The sequence below is a fragment of the Bacillus rossius genome, chromosome 2, assembly GCF_032445375.1.
Source record: "Bacillus rossius redtenbacheri isolate Brsri chromosome 2, Brsri_v3, whole genome shotgun sequence".
In the NCBI taxonomy this organism is placed as follows: Eukaryota; Metazoa; Arthropoda; class Insecta; order Phasmatodea; family Bacillidae; genus Bacillus; species Bacillus rossius.
Genome location: NC_086331.1, coordinates 50,538,247 through 50,565,740, shown reverse-complemented (window position 1 = coordinate 50,565,740; position 27,494 = coordinate 50,538,247). Strand labels below are relative to the sequence as shown.

At 34.1% G+C, this 27,494-nt stretch overlaps 1 protein-coding gene across 6 annotated transcripts in view; it reads right to left on the bottom strand.

The window, feature by feature from the left end:
• The window catches only part of LOC134529278 (5'-AMP-activated protein kinase catalytic subunit alpha-2), a 230,411-nt gene that overhangs the window by 185,036 nt on the left and 17,881 nt on the right, over positions 1 to 27,494 (bottom strand). For all 6 annotated transcript variants that reach the window (XR_010074522.1, XM_063363175.1, XM_063363177.1 and 3 more), the window contains exons 2-3: positions 15,564 to 15,705; positions 13,522 to 13,615 (exon numbers count right to left, since the gene is read on the bottom strand). Coding sequence is in view for 5 of the 6 variants with exons in the window: in XM_063363175.1 (XP_063219245.1) it covers positions 13,522 to 13,615; positions 15,564 to 15,705 (236 nt within the window). In the remaining variant the exon portion in view is untranslated. The remainder of the gene's footprint in view (positions 1 to 13,521; positions 13,616 to 15,563; positions 15,706 to 27,494) is intronic.

The following is a 27,494-nucleotide window of genomic DNA, read 5'->3' as shown; positions in this document are numbered from 1 at the left end:
GCCGCTGTTAGGTTGTAATTCGTTCTTGTTAGCCTGATTCACTCGTCTCGACTGGTCTTGTCCAGTAGCTTGAGTGGCTACATTGTCTGTTTTGGCGTGTAGTCTGTTAATACTTATATTGTAACGACGTGCGAGAGCGACCTCGGGGGAAATAATGTAAGTGTCTTTCTTGTTTGCGAGTGAGGCGGTGGCCCTTGCCCTAATGTAACTTAAATTAAAAGGTTGTCTTGTTTAAATTCCCTTTCAGCCGCCACCTGGAAAATTATGTTTGGCTTAACTGATTTAACTTAATGAACGTAACTTGCTGTAATTGTTCTCCCCTGAGGCGTCAAGGTACATAAAACGTACGTAAAGTACGTAAAGTTATTTATGTAATTTTGTAATAGCATGTAACTTCCTAGCGCGCATTCTGTTGTTTGCCTTTGAAGTCTGATGTAACTTTTCCGTATTTGAGGCGTTTGTCTTATGTGGATATAACGTCCATTTTGATGGTCCGATTAGGGACCACGCACTGTTGAGCAGGTGTCGCTTGCATTTTTCTTGGCCTTGTGAGATGTCTCGTCCACGTAAATTTTGTTTGTCAATTATTAATGTCACTATTAAAATTGTCTAACCATTTATGTCATTATTGAAGTGAAACTTGTAAACGTAATTGCAATCATACATGCTGTCTTTTACTCTTTAACACGTCAGTATTATTTTGGCAATATTAAATGCAATAATAAATATTAACGTTAATCGTATTTCCAGCAATTAACCATGCTCCCAAACACCTTACCGCAGTCCCCGCCATGCTATGGCCTTCCCTCCTCGCATCCATGCCTATAGGTCTTCATTCCTTTGATATGAAAATTATTTTAATTTGTTGTAAAATGCATGATCCATCAAATAAAATATTGTCACACATTAGCTTGTAGAAACCTTGAAAAATGTTTAAGTATTTCATTCTAGCAGGTGTGGTTGCAGTCTCAACAGAGAATTTTCAGAGTAAATTACTTAAAGCTGTTTGAGTCAGACATGACCTGTGAACATGAATGGAACAGATGCTGTTGCAAATAACTGTAAATACCTACTATTCTCGCAAACCACTGCCTTTCATTTCCTTTATTAGGGATTGCTTTAAAGAGAACAGTAATGTAAGGCTTTCCAAAGCATAGGCACATTATTTAGGGTACTGGAATCATCAGCTAAAACTTTTGACCTCCAAAGCTGTCACAAAACTGCTAAGCTGACACTGATCTCCCATTGCTTAAGAAACATAGTACAGAAATATATACATACATTGAGCTGATGAAAATACCTTAGTTTTTTTTCTTTTAAAATCACAGTGCATCAGTTACGAATGTTGTCCCCAGTGACATATGAGCCCCAGTCCACGTTTCAAACCTAGAGAGCTACAATGTATACAACTTTTGTATCAAAACTAATATAAATTGGCAAGAAAGCCTCTCATGACAGGTCTTTTGACAGAATGTGACCAAGGGATAATGTGACATTGATTTTCAAAAGCCATGTAAGTAGATAGTTGGTCTGACGATGTACCAATGGTGCAGGGGAAGTGGGGAAATGATCAGGGAATGCTAAGAATAGCCATAGATGCAGTGGGAGCAGGGTAATGATGAGCATTACTAAACACAGCAACAGGTTGTTGGACCACGTGGCAAGGAGCGGCAACAGCTTATCAAGAGGCAGAGTTATTCTCGTATGCTGGTAACGTAAAAGTTTAGTACGAAAAGTATAAAGGAGAGCTATCACTAACTGAATACATTTCTTACTATGTTCAACAGAATGCCTACAATCCAGAGCTATTCTTATAAGCATAAGTATAAATAGATTTCTTTACCACTATGCCTATATCTATTACTATAAAAACTTTGGTTTAGCAATGTTACTGCCCTTGTGTGGTTAAAAAAATAACATTAATAAATTTAATTAATAAGTTGAAACATTTGTTGGTCCAACCAGTGTGGGACTACATTTAATTTTATTTCAGAATATTTTACCATTGACTGTTCACTGGTGGTGACTAGAAGTGGGAGGTACTCGCAGCATTCACTCTAGAGGGACAGGCGTAAATTTAGTTGTATTCCAATGGACTTGAGCCGGAGAAAACCCTGTGCTCTAGCACCATCTCTTCGATTAATTCTTGGGCTAATTCTGGCTCATATCTTGCACTAATTCTTGCATTAATTCTTGGATTAAATCTTGGACCAATTCTCGCATTAATTCTTGGACTAAATCTTGGACCAAATCTTGAACCAATTCTCGCAACCCACTGGAACCAAAAAAAGGGATCCAGTGGTCAAGAATAGAAAACAAATTGAGAAGTTAGGACAAAAGGTTAAATGGGGAGGCAACTATACCGAAAATGACGTAGAATTTTCCACTTACCAGTCTGGGGGTGAAATGAAGAGAATCACTCCCTCGGAAGAGGCTGCACGAGTGTTGGCAGTAACCCAGAGCGAGACAATGTACAAAATTAATTTGTTGACTGCACTAATGGCGACTAGCCAACTAGAAAATAAAAAACTAAAAAAAACTTAGGGAACACTCCCGAACTTTAGGGATCACATCCCTTAATTTAGTCGCGGCGTGATAGCTTGTAAATAAAGTCACGGGCGATAAACTCCTGTGAAATGCAACCGCGGTTACGACAGGTTTACAGGGTTGGCACAGTTTTTTCCACTGGGTGGAAAATACTAGTAAATTCCAGGTTAAAACCACCCTGGAATTTATTAGTTTTTGCCAGTATTATCCACATGGTCAAAAATGATTGAATAATGAAACTAAGAAGTACAGACCTGCCAACATTCAAATTTAAAAAATCATGAGGTCCTCGATAAAAATTTTCAGGCCCATAAATACAGGTTAGATATAAAAAACAACAAATGAGAATCTTTAAATTTAAGTGACAAACCTGTACATATGTTACATGGTCTCTGCTTCAAAATTTATTTCAACAAATTATAGGTTGCAGATTTAATTTAGTTGAACATAATTTAGCGCTGTCGTGTAGTGATCATGCAGGGCCGCAACTAAAAAAGATGTAAAATAACTTCTGCTCATGTAACACTAAATCACTGTTCACAGCAAAATTAATTTTTTTATTGGAAGCAATACACTTCATGTGTTAGTTGTGTTTTTTTGTAGCGACATGTTTCACAATGTCTCCTCTTCCACTATGCGAGATAGAAAAATCAGCACGGCACACGCTACAAAACGCAAAATTGCTTCCTTTACGTGACTCAAGTATTGATGGAAACTCGTTACTGTAAGCTTTCGTAAAACTTGTTTTGTATCTTTTACAAACAAAATCTTGGGGCCCCGAAAAATCGTGAAGAAACACTATTTTGGCGTGAGGGCGTGAGATAGACCTTAAAATCGTGAGCCTCACACCAAAATCGTGAGAGTTGGCAGGTCTGGAAGTAGTATTCATATGGAAGATTTAAGATTATTTTATTACAACAAAAACCTAAATAACAACCAGTGTGTCTAGAACTTAAAAATCCTATTTCACGTTTTTCATATTTACAGTGACTCAGTTTTGTGTGTTCAAATGTTGTAAAATTTGTGTACTGTACATGTGACGTTCAATATCACTACAGACAACATAAAAGCCAACAAAGTACTATAACAATAACATTTATCAAGCACAAAATACATGTAACTACAGTATTGAAGTATTATGCTTTACAAATGTGGATTTCTTAACTATAGTGGAAGAATTCATTAATTATAAAAAAAAAAGTACTAGCAGTCCCTAATGACTTGGCTTTGGTACAATAATTCACACAACTCAGTTCTTGCAGTAGCAGTGCCTTCATACTTACAGTACAGCAATATGGAAAAAATACAAAATTTACTTTGTGGTCAAAAAATAGTACATATACTTATAAAAAGTTTAAAAATAACTACCACCTGAAATGGGTACTTCCAATCCCTTCACCTTTTTTTTAGCTGTGGTTTATGTTTTTATAACATGTCACCAATTATATGGCAGTAGTCAGGCCAAGCCTATTTCTAAGTTTGCTGTGAATAAATGAAAAGTTTGAAAATACCCTGTCAATAGAGGCACTCAAACAGGCAAACTATGAAATATGTGAATTTATTGTCGATATCTTTATTCTTTTGCATTGCTTTCCACCATATAAGAGGGTCCATTGCTCTTGCATTTGCTGAGAAAAAGGATTTTGGAAAAGGATTGGACTCTGCTTCAAAACAAATTATGTAACTTAAAAAATCTGGATTAAGAGATGCAGCAAACACACTGGCTTTTTCCTCCTTGCCAGGTGATAAGATTGGCAAATTTGGGCGGCCAGGATGCATGAGGTATGCTAAATAATGAGCTGGAGTTACCGCTTCATTAAACCGCTTTCAAATGGTATCTTGATACGTGTCAATGCAGGATCCTAACAAAGAGAGAACCAAGTTGCCAAGCCATTTGCAATGTTGCAATTTTCTGCTTGACATCTGGCCAAAGCTGTAGAAATAGGTTTAAGCTGGGCACATAAAGTTTTTAGATTGCAACATTGTTAACAATTCTTACAATAGTTTCTTCAATGACATCTTAATGCTCTTCAGAGACTTTTAACATACATGCTCTATTTCTGATGAAAGTTTCAAGGCACACAATTTGGCTGTTCCAACGAGTTTCCCAAGGAAGCTGAGGTTTGCATGAATTTTCAGCTTCCTTTAGCCATGTTGCTCGACGGTGATGATCTGAAAGTATTTTTGAGTTTGTGTAACATGCTTCACAACTGGAGTAACCTTTTTGAATATTTCCTCGCCCAGTAAATTAAGATTGTGTGACATACAACCATACGATACAAAGTAATCTTCCTTAAATTCATCTTCAAGATTCTTTCTCATGAGTTTCATCTTTGCTTCGTTATCAGAAAAAAAACTTGTAACTTTACATCCAAACTTTTCATGTGCCTCAGTAATTACATCTTTAGCTAGTTCCAAAAAATATTGACTAGTCTTAGAACTTTTGCTGCCATCAATTGCAGAGAGAAAATAGGACTTGCTACCAATGCTATTACTGGGTCATTGTGTAGGTTGCTCCACCCATCTTGCTTCAAAGTAACTGACTGACCGGATAGTTCAAGAGACATTTCTTGGTTCAGCTGTTCATACATTGAATCAAGAAGCAGTCCAGCTAGTTGCTTTCTGTGGTTCATAACTAGGTCTCAATTCCTTCACCATATTGATAAATGCACCATCCATGGTATGTTGCATGCAAAAAAGAACCGGGGAACAGACTTGTCGATTATCATCTGAGACTGCGACTGCAGTCCACTGGAGCTTTGACAACTCTGTGAGCTGGAGACAGGGCCGCAACTAGAGTCTCTAGCACCCGGGGCATGAATGGATTCATGCACCCCCCTCTTTTTTTTACATACCACACCATTAAAGCTGGGGGTCCGGGGGCCCTCCCACGGAAAAATGGTGCTATTTAAGCATCTTCCATACCTACATGTAACAGTTTCTGTGCTACTGTACGTTATATTGTAAATCAGATTAGACTTTCCTGGCATGCAAGTTAAAAAAACTTTTTACCAGTTACCAGTTGTAGTAGGAATTACAATGCAAGCGATTTCGGCGCCCCCGCAGCTTTGCGCCCGGGGCGTATGCCCCGCTTGCTCCCCCCTAGTTGCGGCCCTGGCTGGAGATAGGAATAACAGAAGATGTTGCTGGTGCAACCAGAGCTACTTAAAAACACAGTCTTAAGTTAAAAAAATAAGCAAAATCATTATTATTCTGATGATTTTCACATTTGGCCCTTCACTTTCATGTAAATTGTGTTTTTAGTTACGTGACTGAGGTAAAACAATTTATTTTATAACTTGATAAATTAATATTTCAATTTTAATACTAAACTTTGGGATATTTTTAACATGGTTGTGTACATCATGTTTCTAGATTATTTTCAGCTTTATTTAGTCTACAGTACTAACTGCATAAATGGGAATCATTTTAATGGAACACTATAAGATGCCATCAGCTATGACTTAACTGCATGTTTTCTGTGTGACATACAAGGTCTATGGCGGTAAACTTTTGATATGTTATTAACCCTCTGACTGGGTATCCCGCGATTTTCGCGTGCAGCAATTACTGGTATAACTTACGCATCCCGCGATTTCCGCGGGCACGAACAAATTTGTGCTGTATTAAATTGCTATCCCGCGATTTTCCGGTCCAAGCTATCTGTGCTGCTTCCGTGACTTAGTTGAATATTTTCCCGCTAGATGTCGCACAGATCTTCGACTATAGTTGTTCATTTCCTCGCTAGATGGGATTGTGTATTCAGGTTTTATAGACGACTCGGGAAGAAATCAACGCGCCAAATTTTTTGTCTATTATTTCATGTGTACAGGTGCTTTATTTTCAAGTGAACCGTGAATAATTTTTAATGATTTTCATCGTTTTGAATCCTTTTTGTGTTATGAAATACTAACAAAATTCACAAATTTTTGTTTTGAGGTAAGTTTTATGATTTTTAGTTATTTACAAGTGCTGTAATAATGGTTCAGTAAAATGTGTATGTTTGGTCATCAATATAAATTTTACATGAATAATATGTATGTGTTTATATATAAAACTACTTATAAAATTTTCATCTTTTCTTTTTGAACTGTAAAATTCTCAGTTTTGATTGCAAAATTGAGTATGTGTTTTCATATACTACATTAGGATTTTTGTAATTTTGCTTCGAAGCTTGTACTTGCAAAAAACAAACTTAGGGCACTATTACCATAGTAAAAAAAACGATTCGCTCCTATAGGAAATTACAAATAGCAAATTCCTAATTCAATTGGAACACGACCAGTGTATTTGAAGTATGAATTTTCATATAAATCTTTTAATAATATTTATTGATGCATCTGGTGCTACATGAATCTGTGGCCTATTCAAATTAGCACTTTTTCACGTGACTCATATTTGTTTTCAATCTCAATGACGTATATTGTTTTTGTCAGCTTCGAAAAATACAAATTACAAATTCTGGGCATAAACAAATGACAAACAAATGGTTCAGATTGTGTGTTTTTTATTTATACTCTTTCCATATAATATGAAATTTTTGGCATGTGCTGAAACAAACATAATAAATACTTTTACATAGGAAAATTTTTTACATAGGAAAATTCTTACGAAACAACATTGTTTTATTATTTTTTGTCCATTACTTCACGATATTCACCTTCAATATTGTAAATGTTTGTTGCAGAAATTGTGCAAAATGTGCTTCTTTATCTGAAATAGACTATATTATATAAAAATAATCAGCTATCAAAGGCAAGATGTTCTTTGCAGCACATATCAAAAAAACTTTTCCCCTGTGTGAAACAAATTGCATGTTTATGTTTTTCTTTAGTAAATTTTATTTTCTATAGTATTATGTCTGGATTTTTTTCCAGAAATCATGCTGTGAGATGGCTTCGAGTAGCAGAAAAAATTTGGACAGAAATGAAACTGATGGTGAATCTGACGATAGTGATTATGTGCCTTTCTCTTATGAAAATAATTCAGATGCGGATTCTGTCGACTTGGGTAGTGGTAGTGATAGTAGTGACGATTCATCTAACATTTCAGTTTCAAGTGTAGATTTGCTACTTCAAGAGAGTAGAGTGTGGTGTGATGTGGACATGCAGAACATCCCTCCAGCACCACCAAGATTTCCTTTTACAGGAAATCCAGGTGTAGTTGTAGACATAGATTCCACATGTAAACCATTGGAATGTTTCGAACTATACTTTGATCAGGTAATGATTGACATTGTTGTTAGGGAAACAAATATATATGCAGAACAATTCATTATCAAAAATCCCCCGAAAGAGAGATCAGTTTATAAAACATGGACCCCAACAACTGAAAATGAAATCAGGCTGTTTTTAGGAATCCTTATTCTTCAAGGAATTGTGAATTTGCCGCGGCAAGAATGGTACTGGTTCAAAAGAAAGGTCATTCAGTCTTCAATAATTCCTGAACTCATGTCCAGAAACAGGTTTCTTCTACTGATGAAATTTTTGCACTTTGCAAACAATGATAGCACTGACCTTCGCAACCATCCCAATCCAAAGTTGTGGAAATTTTTTGAAATAATGGAACACATGCGTAAAAGATTTAGTGAAGTCTATCTTCCAGCAGACTCTCTCAGCTTGGATGAGAGTCTAATGCTTTACAAAGGCCGTCTTGGATGGAAAATGTTCAATGCAAAAAAACGAGCTCGTTTTGGACTGAAATTTTTTGTGTTGTGCGAGACTGACTCAGGATACATTTGCGACTTTCTTTTATACACTGGAAAGAGCACAGTCTATAACGAGAAGTATGACACATATCCAATTCCTACCAAAGTAGTCCTGCATCTGATGGATCAGTTCTTGAATATGGGCTACTGTGTAACTGTAGACAATTGGTACATGTCTCCAGAACTTGCAGATGTGCTTATAAAACAGAGAATGGACGTATATGGGACTGTAAACAGCAGAAGAAAGGATCTGCCTCAAGCTTTCTCAAAGGGAAAATTACAAAAGGGTGAGATCCAAGCTTTCCAGCGTGGTAAGGTCATGGCCCTCAAGTGGCAGGATAAGAAAACTGTTTGCCTCTTGAGTACAGTGCATAATGCTACCACAAAAGTAGTAAAAAACAGAAGTGGGACAGAAGTTGTGAAGCCGAAATTAGTGTGCGACTATAATGACACTATGGGTGGAGTAGACCGTTCTGATCAAGAAATGTCATATTACCCTTCATCTAGGAAACAACAACACAAGTACTACAAGAAGATTTTTCGGCATTTCATAGACCAAGCTGTTTGGAACTCATACATCATATTCACTAAAATTTCTTCTGGAAAGAAGATTGATTTTGTAGAATACCGTCTCCAACTTGTTGAGAACCACATTGAAAAATATTCAGCTCCAAACAACCAATCTCCAAAAGGGAGACCAAGTGCTACACCTAACCCACTGAGGCTAACAGCCCGCCATTTTGCTAGTCATATTCCACCGAATACTATCAAAAAAGAGCCACGACGACAGTGTGCAATTTGCTGTGCTAAGAAGAATGAGAATGGCAAACGTACAAGAAAAGAAACCCGAATCTGGTGTAAGGACTGTGGCGTTGGACTTTGTTTAGAGCCATGTTTTCAGATTTATCATACTAAAAAGAACTTTTAAATATTATTATATTTTTTAATGTAAAATTATATAATCATTCTTTTAAGAAAAAAATTATATATATTTTATAAATTTTGAAAAAAAAAAATTGGGTATAAGTACTGTGGCGTTAAACTATGTTTAGAGCCTTATTTTCTGATTTATCGTAATAAAAGAACTTTTAAAATTATTATTATTATATTTTTTGATGTAAATTTATATAATCATTCTTTTAAGAAAACAAAATAAATGCATTATTTTTTTAAATTTTGAAAAAAAAATTACGTAGTCAGAGGGTTAAGCATGGTCAACTAACACCATCCAAAAATTTAGCTATAGAAAATTTTTTCAAGATTTATGTCTATAGGTTTTGTTTCCTGGAAAGCAGAACACAAAAAAGTCTGTCGTGGAACGGTTGTCACATCTTACCAGATGCTGGCTCTGAGAATAATGTTCTGGACTGGAAGGGGCGGGAAAGGAAGGGTTCTCTTCGTGGCTTACTTTCTCTGTCTGCTTCTAAGAAAAACTGCAGGGTGTCCGAATGAATGAGAGAGAGAGAGACGAAGACATTTTTGTAAGATTTTCCTGGGATTCAAGCTAAATGCTCAAAGCCTCAGAATTGTGACCTTCTACACTCTCCCTTCACGGGAGCTGTCTCACCAATAACTTCCAAAATCTGACCAGCTAACTTATATACGAGCTGGCTGACCATATACTGTGCCCGGCAGATAACTTGGTGTCTGAGCTCCCTAGTCCTGTCTGGGGTAAAGGGGAGGGCGAAGAGAAAGCGATACCCTATTGTCAAGGTCAGCGGCGAGGTTTGTACTAGCAGCACAGAAAACATTCGGCGCGTGACTTCCTACACTACGTAAGTCTGTATCCACGCCCGTGGGGACCCCAGGGCGGTAAGGCCTTTTGGCTAAGAACGCTGGGTTACCAAACCAAAAGTGAGAAATCCTATGAATTGTACTTGTACTATGTAAGTGTAACATTGTGTAAATTGCAGTGGTTGTGCTCGAATATTTGTACTCATCTGTCAGGAAAAGTAACAAACTATTATCTAAACCTGCAACGTTTTACTTTGTCCCATCAAATATACTTACGGTGTCTGCTAATTATTATGCTAACCAAAATTAATTGAAATGTTGTTAACTCAGTAACTAGCGAAAACCAGACACAATTTATTTTGGAAAACTAAGTCACTTAGTATGTAAAATAAATTTAAAACTATGCTTCTCAATTCATTGTGTTCTCAAAGTTATTTTTAAAAAAAGTCTTAAAAGAAAAAGCAAACGACCAAAACATTATGCAATTGTAGATCTCCGCGCAAAAGCTATCTCACAGTTGATGACGCAGGAGCCAGTCTAGCCCTTATCGTTCTCCGGTTTCCGTACCTAAAACGTGACATTTAGCGCTGGATTTACATTTAAGTAAACATGGAGCTTGTTATGTTATATTTGCTGCTTTAACTTCATGTCAGTCGTTTAGGAAACACCTGACTACCAACGTTACTGGCATTTAAAAAATGCTTGTGTATGTGTGGCTTTATATTTTAATGCACCTTTAATCGATTATTTATTATAAATTTTAATACAATTTGCATTGTACTTCCACTTTAGAATGCATATTATAACCTTCAAAAACTCATATATATTATATGATTTGTTTAATGTAAGTGTGAAGTTCTCTTTCCATGATAATTGATTGTATTAGGTGACGAAAAACCAAATTAAGTTAAAATTAATTACTATTATTACTATTCGATTGTCAGCATTCATAGTGTACAAACAATGCAGAACATATAACTTACAATGTTAAACTTTCCATTTAAGCCACTTTTGCGCTTTTTTGGAGTAATAGCAACTTATACCATAGAATAAACAGTTTTTATTATTTCCCGCTCTCCGCTATTTATCACTTTACCGCGCCTCTGCGAGCTGCCACCTTCGCCTTCCATTTTCGGGTATACACTGAAGGGCGATATTTTCCTAACAGCCACTACACGGCTCTCGGCTACGTATCGCCTGCTTACCCCCTCTTCTTTCTCCCGTCCCGCTGTCCCCGCACCCCCGCGCTGAGACACACCAAGATAACTGCCGGGCACAGTACACCCACCCCTCTAAGTAATACTGTTTTATTTGTGCAGTTTTGAAGTAACACCGCCAATAAATTATGAATTGAATTGAAATAACGCTGTCATAGATTCGAAGTAGCGCTCTTTTCTTTTATGTGAATTTTTTATTTCCGTGCGCGCACAATGGCAATGACACTTGTGAAGCATAAAATAAAATAAAGAAAAATTCAACAAATTAAATGCCCTTCCCTTAATAGCTATTCTCTCTTTCATTTCGTATTTATTTCTGACGACGCTCATGTGTTCAGCCAATGTTTATTTCACGCCATTCCGCATGTGAACAGCAGCTTTGGAGAGTAAAGCCACAAAGTTAGAAGCTTTCAGGGCTAGTTTCTCTTGTGCCTACTAGGATGCACTAATGGTAAATCATGGCAGACACACATTTAGAAAACAACAGAGCCAGAATTACATTAACAGGTTAAATAATCTTTCTAATAAAAGAAAATGTCAGGTTTATGCTTTTTAAATTTTATTAGAACTGAAATACTCTTTCTAATAAAAGAAAATGTCAGGTTTATGCTTTTTAAATTTTATTAGAACTGAAATACTCTTTCTAATAAAAGAAAATGTCAGGTTTATGCTTTTTAAATTTTATTAGAACTGAAATACATCTCCTAAATTAGTAACATTATTTTGTTACTCAGAAATGTAGATAGCGCCTACTTACGAATGTTATGCCCAAGCCCTATTATGTAAACAATGTGGTAAGTATATATTTTAATTTAATTTTAGGTTGTTTGATCTCAAAATGTTATTCAGCATTTATTTACTTCAAATGTATTTAGACATTATTTTACTGTAAATTAATTTTAATGAGAGCAGTGTCTTAATTAAAATGGTAGTCTGCATGACACTTACCTATTGGAAAACAAATTATTTTAAATAACATATATTCTGATCGAAAAAACATATTTGATTAACGCTGTTTTGATTAGCGCTCTGTTTTCCTGGAACCAATTATAAGAGCATTACTTCGAGGGACAGGTGTAGTGGTAATAAGCAAGCATTTATGAAACACTTTTTAGCTTATTCTGATGTATGACAGTTTATTTACCCTGTGCCAATTCCCTTTAAGAAAACCAGATTGTATGAATGTTACACTATAGTAAGCATGTAGAAGTGCACTTCCAGGAGACAATAAACAAAGATAATTGATCATATAATATTTACCAAAAACACACAGCTGTATTTCCTTTTAAATAAGGTAGACTATGATTTTTGTTAGAAACTTTGAATATCAACAGTTTAAGTATTAGAACACATAAATCAAGCAATTGCCTCATTATTATTTCTAATATTTAAGTATCATGATAAAAGAATGAACAATATATTTTTTTTATATTAAAGTCCATGCATAACTAAAAACACTAAAATGTTTACATTGGTCTTTAAGTGATTTTGTTTACAGGTCGGATGATGATAAATCATTTGTAGGTGCTAATTAATAAAGTAAACTTGTTTATAATTTATTCACACTAATAAAACTGCAAATAAACCTAAAAATGACTGGTGACCATAGCTATTCATACTAATCTAAATTTCCTGTTTTACAGACTACAAAAATATAATAGGCCTAATGAAAAAAATTAAGAAATTCCTTACCAAAAAGAAGACAGAACTAAATTCAATCAATCATGAATATATTAAATGGAGTCACTATACCCTTAAACAAATTTCTGAACAAATTTTTAAGTGAAAAATCGGAAACTGCTAACAGCTTACTAACAAATGATGTTTTCATAACAAAGATCTTACACCTTTGAAAATTTGAAAAAATGGATTGCAATATTGTTAACCTTCATTAAAAAATTGGAACTTGCTACCTTTATTCTAATGAACTTTTAAAAAACACTATGGTGTAATAGATTTTTCATGCAGAATTATTAACCAGTAGAATTTATAAAAATGTAAAAAAAAAAAAAATATTGTCCCAACCCTTTAAGGAAAGTTATTTTTTTTGGTGAAATGTGCACATAGAAAACAATACATGAATATATAACAATCACTTAAAGGAGAAAGTGTAAAAAATAATTTTTTTTTCAGAAATCACCTGCCAGACACTCAGTATTTATCAGAAACATCATACATACACACACACAACTAGGTTTCTACTTTCAAAAATACTGCTCCTTAACATGTAGCCTACTTAACGAGATCTGGTCTTGGTTTAACATCACAATTCATTTCTTACACCAGCCAGCTTGTAAACCATTAAAACTCACAAACCTTTCCGTGCTTGACTATGTAGTCAAAGAGCTCTCCTCCAGACACATACTCCATTATCATGAAGATGTCAGTTGGTGTACTGATCACTTGATACCTAAATAGAACAGAAAAAAAAAATTTCCCTCATTACAAACTATATTATGAGGCTGGGCATTCTGACCACGTGTAATGCAAAAGTGCAGCTTTGGGGCAATCAATAGACATATGTTTAACAGAAATATTTTGTTACTAGCTGCAGTACCCGGCATTTCCCGGGCTGAAAACAGGGTGAAGGGGACCTTTTTCGAAATCAGATGTAGTTAGTAATTGTATTCTTAATTTGAATGTCAAGTGTGCAAAATAATTTATATCACTTTCAGATCCCGACAGACATTGTTCTGCCAGTGTATAGTTATTTACCTGTATATATCGAAAAATTTGTGGTCTGTATGTAATCTAGACTTTATAAAGCACTATAGAAAAAAGCTGAAAAATAAGAGGTTACTAATATTGAAAAGATTCCATTATCTAGCTAATGCTCGGCCTGCATTGTAATGACTCATTCAGTTTTGTTTTGTAATATGTTGGAAGTAGTTCCACATATACAAATCATCTATCCATCTCTCTATATATATATTTATCTCTATCTACATCTATATACATCTATGTATCTCTCTATCTCTATTTATCTCTTTATATCTACGTATATACTTCCCACTATCTCTATACATACTATATATAAGTCTCTATAAAGCTCTATACATCTATAGGTATATCTCTTTATCTAACCCATTTCATTCTCTATACCTCGCTCTATCTCAACTTATCTCTCTGTCTCTCTTAATCTCACTCTGTATATATATATATATATCACTCTATCTCTGTATCTCTTTTATATTTAAATAAATTGTCTCATGCGTGCGCACTTAGACAACAAAAACAGACGAAGTGCCGCTATATAATATGAAATAAACACATTTTTTTGAAACAATTCGTGTTCCAACTATTGCAAAATAGTTATACCTTCTCAGAAACATTCACGGGCATCCGCATAACAACTCACCAAAATTTAATCGCAATCGGATAAATGGTATAGGTACGCATACGGCATAAACAAACGAAAATTAAAGACATGACAAAAGCATAGAACGAAGGTGCATTTAAAATTCAAGGCAACTCTATCTATTGATGAAGTTAAGAACCAAACTGTTATTAGCACCTTTATTTTGCTAACCGCTGCGAGCTCCACTAAGCAGGCTGGTCTCACCAAGGAGAAAAATATGAATTTGCAAGACCTTACTATGTGTATGATCGTGTGGCAGACATAGAGAAATGACACTCACTCACTATTTGTATGTCTATGATCTATGATTTTTTCGGTTATAAAATGAAATTTTTACTTTTTCACTTCCTTAAGGATGGAATTTCATATTAATATGTAGCCTATGTGTTATTCTGATGTATAAGCTATATTATTGTAAAGTTTCATTAAAATCAATTCAGTAGTTTTTACGTGAAAGTGTAACAAACATCCATACTTACAAACTTTCGCGTTTATAATATTAGTAGGATGTGTACCTACTTGTAGAAGTCACTGCTCAAACCTTATCCTCACAGTCTGGATACACACTATAGACATAAGTCAAACTAATTTCTCCTGCAAAGAAACTATGAAGTAATAAAATGGAATAACATTTTTTTGGCAGTAATCTGTGATTGAAGATATATAAATCCAAGATCCACCAAAAGCATTTTAAAACTGAGAGTCAAGCCACCAAATGCATTTTAACACTGAGAGTCAATCCACCTAACATATATTAACGCTGTACAGTATTTCAATGTATTTTAGTTGCCTTGACATCACACAGTTACTGCTACATCAACAATGTTAAGTTCTTATAAATGTATATATGTCCATATATGCTATATATAAATGATCAGCTTGTATACCAAACTAATTTATATTACATTTAGCAGTATCTACAGTGTGTACAATTCCCTAAATGCAAATCAAATAAACTATTTACTGACAAAATAAAACTAATCAAATAAAATTTACTCACAGTTTAATGATGTGTGGGTGGCGAAAAAGCTTAAGATTTTGAATTTCTCTACGAATTTTTCCAACTACATCCAAGCTCTTAATTTTCTGCCTGTTTAGAATCTTAACTGCAACCTTATGTTTCGTTAACTGATGTTCGCCAACTGAAATAAAAAAGACCAAACATCAGAACTCCTTTTCATGCAAAGTAGTTTTATTGGCACATACACAAATAAATACAAATGCATAGAGAATTGTTACACTGCACAAATTAACAGGGGTCTGATAAATACTAAAAAACAGTGTAGATATTGCATTACTATAACATGATCAGTCATATTCACACTAGTAAGAATAAAATCCTTTATCATTCATGTGACTAATTTGTGACAAACTGAAACCAAAGTAATTAAAAATATTTGGCATCAATATAATACTTAGAACTGAGCTAAATTCAAATCTGCTAGCTGTTTTCTGGTGCATCTCTGTACAATATGAGTGCTGCCATCTGTTGTTTGCTTTTGGAACTATGTCGTCGAATGTGAATTTTTTAAGCAAAATGCATATTTTAGGGTGGGAAAAGACGTACAGTAGTTATTTACCAGTGGAATATTTTCATTTAGTTATGTGCTATTTTATGGTGGCATGATTTGTAGACAGTGAATTTTTGCAACAAACTGAATGTGAGACAAACAAATATCATTGATATTTCTACAAGCATCCCAATGAAAGATAAATATAAGCTAAAAATGTGGTATCCAACTACAGTAGCAGAGATTTATACTTTTTTAGCTACTGTAATGCTAATGGCACACACAACCAAAAATAAACAGACTACTGGTCTACTGACCCCATGATTTATATTCCAAAGTTCAAAAAAATATTTTCTTTCCATAGATTTTGTCTGTAGCTACAACTTCTTCATTTTTGCAACAATACAGCCCAAATAAGTGCTGTAATTAAGACACTCAAGAGTTTGATTCAAAACTTTTTTACACCTTACAGATTAAAATATTGTTCCTTGGAATTGGTGCTTGTAATTCAAGCCATACATCCCAAGTAAACAGTATAGGTTTGGAGTGAAACTGTTTGTCCGTTGTGACTGCAAAATGGGCTACAGTCAAGATTTTATTGTATATACAGGCAAAGATAGCAATATTGATGTTAATTGTCACTTGGTTATGTCTGGTTCTGTTGTAAGATAATTTTTGCATCAATTCCTCTATAAAGGACATTGTGTTTTCACAGACAATTAATACATACAAGTAAGATCGTTTTTAGTTTATTTACGAAAACAATATTGGTGCTTGCAGAACTGTAAGAAAGAACCAGAAACTCATGCCACAGTTCCCTAAACAGGTTTTCGAAAGGTGAGTGTGTAGTGTAACACACAACTACGATTCTTGCTGAAAAATGGCATGACAAAATAGACGTGTGTAGGTTGTCTTCAAGGCACAAACATGAACTGAAGACAACATTAAAACTACACCACTCTACTGGATAGTAAAAACAGAAGCCAGCAAGTATTGTTCAGTACAACAATTTTATGGGTCTTATAGACAAGGCAGATATGCAAGTCAGTTTCAATAACAGCTGTCCTAATAGTGTGAAATGGTACAAAATGTTTTTCCATTTTGTTGATTTGTGTGTGCTGAAATGCACATTATTTGAGTTTCGAATAATCCTCATAAGGCAACCAAAGTAAGATGACATTCTGCAGAAACAAGACCCATTATGGCTATCAGCTCGTCATTTCCCAAACCAAGTTCCATCAACATCGTCAAAACAGAAAGCTCAATGATGGTGCCATAGTTGCAAGCACACCACCAGGCAGTCTAAAAGAAGAGATTCAAGATGGATGTGCACAGAATGTGATGTCGGCCTCAGTGTACACCCATGCTTCAGGGACTTTCACACACCGACAAGGATGAAAAGAACATTTACTTTGTACTATAAATTTTTGCTTGAAATAATCTATTGCACATGTAAATCAGTTGTTGTTGTTATTTGAAATTTGCGTACATATTTTTGTCATATTATTTCCCTATTAAGTAGTTTGTTCATTTTAAAATTAATTATATTATATAAATTATATTTTTCATCATAAATAAAGAACATAATTATATAACAAAAAAATAACATGTACTTGTTGAAAAAGAGAGGTTGTTGTAACTTGATAGTTTTTTAGATATAGGTACAGTACTTTCAAAAAATTATTTTATTTTAGTAAACTTATTAATCCTAATTTTAAAAAAAATTAATTTTAGTTCAGTTCATGCAAATAATCAGAGCGCACTAATGACCTGGCTGTGTTTTTTTTTTATGTAAAATGTTTTGTTGTAAAATATGCTTGCTATAATGGTCTTCAAAACACCGTAATAATTATATTAACAATAATCACGATGTTAAAATTTATTAAGAATTTACTGATATAAATATTAAAAATTAAGAATTTAAAATCAATAAAAATATTTGTGAAAAGTAAAACAATCCAAAAAAACTGTACTCCCAGGCCATTTAACTGGGCAAAGAGTTAACTTAAAGATGAACAAGAAGCCTACAATAGCTAGCTACCATATTTGCTACTGCTGCTGCTGCTGCTGCTGCTGCTGCTGCTACTGCTGCTGCTGCTGCTGCTGCTGATACTGCTGCTACTGCTGCTACTACTGCTATAGGGCCTTTCCATGCGAAAGTGAGCCTTACCATGAGAATTTCAAAAATATTTGTATGGCTTCTTAGACTTGTTTTCAATGAATATAATAATTAAATTGTATGAATATGACAAACTACAGTTGATTTAATATAATTGGCAATAATTATTGTGTTACAAAGTTTACATATGTATTGGCATGAAAAGTAGTAAATATAACATTGTTTTGTTGGCAGGATTTACTATCCATCCATGCCCTTTTCTACAGGCATTTAAAAATGATCTAGAGTTTTGGCTTTCATTGCAGCAACAATATCCAGTACAAGGTAATCCAATTTAATTTTATAAGTATTTGTATTATTGTGTGTGTCAGTGTCACACCCGTAACATAAAACAAACAAATTTTTAGTCACAGATCAAAGTAAATAAAAAATTGTTAAATATCCATTCTAAAAGTAAGGTTAAGTATTGTCAAATCAAGTCTTTCAAGTTGGTGTACTAGAAAGTGATGTAATTTTAAATTTACCAATGGCCAAAAATTGGTCACACCCGTAACACTTATTGCATAGCCGGCCCTAGAGTTAATATAGGGTGTCATAACCTTACAAAATTATGTTCATGTGAGTTGAAAGCACTCATTACATAATTAGTTTACATATATAACAAGGAAATAAGAAAATCGCATTAAATATTAATTTTTTTAATGCACATTTATACAAACATGTACATAATTTTTCTAATACAGAGGAAAGGAAGTAATGTTAAATATTTTCATGAATTATCACACACAATGATCAGAATATTATAATGCTAATAATGTGTTTGCAGGTTTGATATTTTAAAATAATCCTATGTATTAAATTCAGAGATGAAATCTCAATTGTGTTACCCGTACATAGATGCATTGTTATTGTAAATGTTTTGTGTGCATCAGAACTATGATTTTCCCAATGTTATCCAACATACATGATGTGAATTAATTAAAACTCTGGAGATCTAGCCGTTAATATAATTAGTTAATATACTGTTTATAGAATTTAGCATATATGATGAGTAGGCCTACCAAATATTGAGAGGACATTGAAATGGAATACATTTTTTTTCAGATAACATGGAACAAATCAAAAGTGCAACGAGGGTTCGCACGTGGAGACAGAAACTACGAGAAGATCCAGAAAAATTACATGCACATTTGTTAAGAGAAAGGGAAAGAGATAAGATTAGAAGGGAAAAACAAAAGGAAGCAACATCTGTGAGTAAAAGGAAGTTAAAATTGAAAAGACTCAAAGATGCAGAAAGGCAACGAAGCTGTAGACAAATGAGAAAAGAGAAACAAAAACATAATGATAGTGCAAGAAAGTACAGATGATGGAGTTAAATGTGCAGAAGGCAGAATTTAAACACCTGTAAACACAGAAAATTTGAAACCGGGAACATATGTTTTAGTGCAGTTTGCAACACAGGGGAAAAACATTCCTATTAATCATCAGTATGTGGGTATCTGTCAAAGTAATGTTGATGAACAAAGTGAGGTAAAAGTAATGTTTTTAAAGAAATGTGCTGGGGAAAACACTTTCAGAATGAATGAAGAAGACACCTCATATGTGTCTGTGCAGCAAATTATAGGCATTCTTCCAGATCCTTGCTTAAGGCGATTGGTGCATGGAAAATATTACGACAAAACTAATTTAACTGTACATATTTATTTTTGATGCTTCTTTTTAAGACATAATATACCTAGGATATTTTTAATAAACTTTTTTTTGCTGAGTTATGTCATTTTAAATGTATTTATTTTTATTCCAAGCCAGAATTATTTAGAAAACACATAATTATGTTAAACTTAAGTATAGTTCAAGAAACGAGTGTACGAATAGGTTTCTGCACATATAAAAGTAAGAAGAAAAAATTTTTATCGTCAAAATTACAGATTAATATTGACAATTTCCATTGATCACTGCTGGACTACTTCAGGAGCGATGTAAAGAATAAATTTAAATGAAAATGAAAACATAATTGGCAGAACACTATTGAGTTATGTATATATTTTCATATCCTTTTGTTTTTGATACGATCCGACTCAAAACATGCCCTCTGGAGTGACAGTTCTAGTGCTGCGTGTAAAACTCTCGCCGCCGGGAAGAATGTCCCCGCGACGTGGCGCTGAGGGCGGCGCTTGTCGCAACCAGGTAGTCCGGCGGAGCTCCGGCCGGCGGGCCGCAGCCTGCGGGTGGGGAGGGGGAAGAATGGGGTGTAGAGGAATGACGGAGAGGAGACCGAAGAAATGGACTGTCAAGGTCGCGCTCATGGAGCTAATATACAGTAATACGCGAGGTGAAGCCACGTATCGGCTTCCTACGCTGGAATAAAATGAAAAAGAGCCAAACTCGCCTCGCGCGGCCGAGAATCCTCCAAACTAAACTCGCAACAGCTCCGAAACTATCAAAACAATCAAACTGAAAATTTTACTGGAGTATCTATAAACATTTTTCCCCACATCGCTTTAATATTTTTTTCAAAACATGAATGCTTTCATTTTTAAAAATTAAATACTTTTTACTGCCAAAATTTTTTTGTGATTACGCAGAGTAAATTACAACATCGAGGAAAAATTTTTGTTTGCAATTGTAAGTGGGGGACACTAGCGTATGAAATAAGGAAGAAGCCTCAAATTTTATTTATATACCCCTTTTGACGCATTCAACCCCATACTTTTATTTTTACAGAGAGTTGAAGTGGGAATAATTTTTCAGTGGGTAACACTACCGACATATGTCTTCGGAACGCACTTTTTTTTGTTATTATACATCTCAAAATTTATAATTTCATACATAACGTTTATAAAAACGAATTCTTACTTACCTCATTTAATCTATTACAAACCTCTTGTAATATACGTGTATTAGTAGAAGAACCAACGTAACATGCAAACCTTAGGTAAACACTGGTAGAGAATTGTTTGGAATAACTGTAATGCTATGCATATACTGACAATGTAAGAAACTTCCAATTTTATTAATTGTTTGCATAAGAATTAATAATTTTAAAAAAATCATAGAATAGGCCTTATAGACTGAAAACCTTTCACGTAGTTTCAAGTCGCGTACATAAAAGTTTTTTAAATTACCAAATATTGTTGAATATATTTAACATTTTTATAAATGTTACAACACACATATAATAACAAACCTATATAGTATATAAAAAGACAAACGCCAAATTTTAGCATTTTGTATTTCTTTTCTCTGTGTGAATAAAATAACAGTTCTTAACGTAGTTGCTAATACTGTACTATATTTCTAAAAAAAAATTACGAAAACCCCTGACATCGTCACCATAACAATGATAAATTTGCAAAATAATTAAGGCACATTTTTTAATGCTATGAAGCACACTCTTAAGAGAAATGTTTTAAACTTATGTTGGGATGTAACTAATATCTTAAAAGCATTCTGAAACTGTTACTTTGAGGGAAACCTTAATACACCGAACACCATACCATCCTTTAATCGAGTACGATTTTCGCTTCTTAAGACCCATTTGTCTTCAAAATGCACTGTACTGTGTAAGTAATAAATCAGTCTTAAAATCAGTTAATTATTTTATCTTCCTATTTCGTATTCTAATTGAGATAAATATCAGATAAGCATGTGTTACTTTCATCACGACATCAAGGTATTATTTATCAGTAATTAATATTTCATTTTATTTTTTTGTTAACTAATGTGCATAGGGCAGTGCACTAGACATCGCTACCTGTGTGTAGTGTTGCGTTACACTTTTTAACGCATTAGAGTTTACATAAAATGATAAATTCAAAATTTCGTTTAAAAGTATAAATATCAGCGATCAATTTAATTAATGTCCAGTATAACTCAGTCAGTAAAACATTCGGAAATATGTATAGGACCTGTTAACCTAAATATTTGTTAACAGTTAAACTGAACTAAGATGTGTTAGAGTGGTTTTTTTCTCTGTCCATATATTAGAGGTATGGAACATCAATAAATATAGTTTAAAAAACTAAAGAAACATGCTTTTAAAGATTATCAAACTAAAAAGTTAAAAATAATTTTAAAATTTAATTTATGACAATAGTATATAAGCAATACTAGTATAAATGAGAAAAAAAGCTTGAGGCGCTTTGTGCCATATTTTTTGTATATTAAGCGCCCCATGCTTTTTTCTCATTTATACTAGTATTGCTTATATACTATTGTCATAAATTAAATTTTAAAATTATTTTTAACTTTTTAGTTTGATAATCTTTAAAAGCATGTTTCTTTAGTTTTTTAAACTATATTTATTTTTAACTTTTTAGTTTGATATTCTTTAAAAGCATGTTTTTTTAGTTTTTTAAACTATATTTATGTATAATTATCATAGGGAAATGAGTTACTGACACTACCTATTACCATCTGAGATAACTATTCGGAGTTGAAACGTCACAAAGAAATGGTAAAGTCTCTCCGAATCATTTACAGTTAGATGTATGGATATAATCTTAGAATTTACCAGAGAAAAAAAACATTCTTTTTTTCCGGCGTGGCCGGGAGTAGAACCCACGATCGCTGAATCCGTAAGGTGACGTCTCAGAAGTCGCGCGCCTTAGACCACTCGGCTAACAAACGTGATGAAATTGGTGGGACATTTTACAGTGATAAGCCACTCACTCTTAGTCGAAAGAGTTACAGACGGACAGACAAACAAACATATAGGTGAAGCTAATATAAAGCATGTAATAAAATACGCATCTGTCGCCCATTTACTTTAAATACAGAATTATAAACTACATATTGTGAAAACATTCTGCAGCAGTTTTTGCTGAACGGAAAAACACGGATGAGAAGACAGACCAAATGTGTTTGGTAAGTGATTTTTCGTCAAATGAAATGGAACAGGACAGTGCTTATCAGAATGAAATTACAGAACTACTTTTGTGCAAGGAAATGTATTTTACAAAGACATTTCAAGAGAAATCACCTTTAAATGAAATAGATCTTGCTGACATGGAAGAAATAGACTTAGATTTAGAGGCCAGGCCCCTTTCAAGTGACGAAATTTCTCTTGAAGGGCTGAAATATGTTTCTGGCTATATAGCTCACCGTTTCAGAAATAAATATCCTGACCTTGGCACTACGGATTTCAATTCGGAGGACGATAGCTGGATACATGTACAATCAAAGGGTAACTTAAAATGTCCCACTAATGAATTTTTTGAATTAATAAAGATCGCTGAAATGTGTTTTGAAAATATTAATGGCAACAATTTGTGCAAAAAAGAGCGGATTTTTGAATCACTGACTAAAATTATTTGCGGAACTACTGAAAATAAATATCCAGAAGAAGTTATATACTGTTTTGTCAGGACAAGAACGTATATGCGTATCAAGTATTTGAACATGAAATATTTTAACGAACAAGACCAAAAACGCAAAGAAAGAAATAAGATGAGGAAAACTACCCTCTAAGATTTTTCAGTGTGATAGTGTCCACTTTCCTTCACCATAATATGTATGTTCATAATTTATTTACGATGTTTTTTAATTACTATATTTAAGAAAAGCATTTATTGTGAATATTGCAGCAATTATGTAGGGCTTAAGGTATTTATTGTATTCCAAATATTGAGTATGTCATTTTTATTGCCTTTATTAAAAATAATATATATATTAACAATGTAACAAAATTGCGATATTTTTGTATCTATTGCTATTGCAATTTTGTTTCTTGTAAACATTATTGTAGACTTTTTCATATTGAAATTAAATTTGCTATAGGGTTGTTTGTATTTTAATTTTACAGTTATAAGATTTTTTATATGTTGTTTATTGTTTACAAACATTTGAAAAATATTTCCTTAAACATATTTCCATTTCCATGGCAATAGTCTTGTTAGCTTTTCGGGTAACTCTTCTACATGGATGATAAGATGGTGCGACATCTAAAACATATCACACCACCTTTACATAACTATAAAACTAAGAGGTGTTTTCTTTACATAATATTAAAGCACAATGTTTCCTTGTGGCGTAGGTGATTTAGAATTTCCATTTATCTAGAAAAATGGGCTTTCAGAATGTTTTTTAACACACAGTGTTTGGGAAGGTTTTTGAAGAAAAAAATTGACTACGCGTTTTATTTTTTTGCAGCTGAATTCAGGCACTTGCATGAAATATAATTAATCCGTAGGAAGCGCAATGGTTTAAAGTATTGATGTTGAAGATTTGAAAAGATTTGTTGAAATAGTGTGAGAGAATGAGCGAGTTGAGTGAGAAGAGTGCGGAAGTGGCCACATGACGTCTGCGCAGTTGCAGACAAAAAATAATCCATTCTGCCTCCCCATGGCGAAGAATGAGTGAAAGAGAAACCTGATAAAAATTCCCCTCCTCCGGGCACGATAGAACCTTATCGGCTGTGTGTTAGAGAGAGAGCGAGATACAACCTTCGAGGTTTTGTTAGTTCCCGCTAGATGGCAGGCCGCAGAGCGACCACCAGCGACACCCTTCCCGTATGAAGGCCATCTCGCCACTGACGAGCTGGAACTAAGCTCCTGACATCCCTACATAGTAACGGTCACCCACATAGGCATCTAGACTCTTTAGTGGTCATATGATACAAAATTCATTGTTTTCGGGCCTGTGACCGTTTTTTACCGTGCACCAATCGCCTTAAAAGCAGTGGGGAACAGAATTGTTTACATTTTCCCACCAGCAACGACCATTAGTATGTAAGCATAGTTTATATATATGTCAAAAATGTATGTGAAATGTGTGTTTGTATATGTTTATCCTACACAAATGATAGGCTAAATCATAATATTAGAAAGTTTAATGCTTGCAGTGTCATGTAGAATGTAGGATTGCCAGAGCAGATGTTTATAAATATGTATTTTATAGTTAAAATTGTAAAAATTTAATGTTTTCATTTTGAAGAAAATCACCAGTTGTTAAACTCAGATACATACATGACTGTCTTATTAAATTAAAGTATAGTTGCCCTGTATATTTTTACAATAAAGATATGTATTTTTGTGAATTTTTTGTGGACTAGGTCACACCCGTAACAAACAGCGTCACACCCGTAACTAAGAAAATTTGTTTTTCAGGAACTGTGCTTCCTACCATTATATTTTTTGGCTCTGTGTAAAGGGTTTCAAGTAAAGTACTTGCAATCAGAATTGTTTTTTGTTTACCTGGCACTAGTTCACAGAGATTTTATAGACAATTGCTTGCCACGTATAACATGTCCGAAATTTGTCACACCCGTAACGCTTAGTGACTGCACTACAACATCATAACCAATGGAACAAAATAGAAGATTTTTGGAAGAACTACGTATATCCTTGCGTTTTAAAAAGAGGTACATTAAATTTTGTAAATAAAACTAATATAAAGTTCTTAGATAATCATGCAAATGTCACACCCGTGCGTATGGAAATGCCCTATAGTAAAAGACCAGCTTTTACTCTCAATGGTACGTTTCTGACAGTTTAGCCATTGAGCAGGACACAGGAGACAAAGACATCTTAGCACTTAAACTAACTTTTGAACGCAAGTTTTTCTGCATACATTGCGGAACTTATAGGAAGGCTGCACCAGTGGCAGTTGTCCCGGGAATTTCAATTTATATTTAAGTTTTCATTGTTGTAGTGTTGGGTTATACGCACTGTGGATTCACGTATTACCAAATAGAATGCCCATCCACAACATCAGGACAAATCGTCCACACACGTTTACCATCTCCATCAGTGTGTGCCTGTTCACCTCTAAACCTAACTGACCGGTGGCAGCACCACTCGGGTGGCTCGTACACATGTTGTGTATCCCAGGGGAACCACCGAGCCTGGTCACATCACTTTACACTAATATTTTTCCCACAAGATCTCTATAAAACTGTGTAGGTCTAAGCAATTTCTTAAGACAGAAAAAATAACTGTGCAGAATTATCATCATTTGATACAAATCACCATGCAGCCAGGTGCTCCAACTGTCCACAGGTAGGGAAATAAACGGATGGTAGATCTGAGATGTAGAGAGGATAGATACACTAGTATTTTTTGCTGGAGGCCCAAGTCAACTGGGTGTAGCCTCATGTTATGATGATGATGATGATGATGGTGATGGTGATGGTGATGAATGTCAGTCAGTGATGTGCCCTTTGATGCAGGAATTGGTACACATTGTGCTTTTGTTGGCTAAACACTTTGACCATGATGAAGCGGCATAAATGTTTGCCGTGCACATGGGTGCAGCACAGCCATTGAACTAATGCTAAGAGTGCTGCATCAAGAAACCAAAATGATATAGATGTTTGTCTAGTTAAGTTTACCATGTTTCTGCTCACCCCACCCTCTTATGCTAAAAACATGTATCTGTTCTTAAAAAAAAAAAACTAAAAAATAACATCTAACACAAGTGATACATGTTGTTCTATGTACCTTTTGAATCAACCTTTAATACTAGAAATAAATATAAAATTACTCTAATTACAAATTAAAAATCCTAAACAAGTATTTCATTGGGCTAGTTACTACCTGAGCTATCTGTCCCTCTTAAGGAATGAGAACTATAAAATTAATTTCCTGGAAAATTCGTCAATGAATTCCTTTAAAACTGTCAGCTTTGAGTATACTACTAAGGTTTAATGTAAAAATAATTAATCACAGTAAAATGTCTGCTACCATACCATAAATTTAAATGTAACATAAAGATCGCAACACCATTTTGTTTCATAAAATAAGTGAATTGCAGCAAAATGTTTTAGTCGTTGAATATGACATATTCGTTCTAATACAATTTATCACTTGTTTAAAAGTTTGAATTACATGAAAACCACTAACCTTTGCAGCTAGTCATTGATATTTAAAGTACTATGAGTGCACTAAAATGTACACAGTAACAAACCACTTTAACTGTAACCTTCTTTGCTTAATCATTTAAAACCAATATCATTAGTCAACCATTTTGTATTTCAAGTATATAGCTAAAAATTGTTTCATATACAAATGTTGAGGAAATAATCTGGTTCGTCACTATGCAACTGCTTTGTACTACATAGTTTATGTTTTTGGGTCAATTCACATCAATAGAACCAAAAAATATTTATGGTTTGCTTGACCATTTTAGAGTCAACTTAAATTTTTCTTCAGATTGGTTTCTATATGGTGGCCATACAATTTTTTTTAGCATATGATACTTTTTCAATTGCAAGCATTGGAGGTAACTGCATACCTCAGGAGTCATGGGACACTAGGACAAAAAATAATTTTAACTTAAGATAGGCTACAATTTTGTTTACATT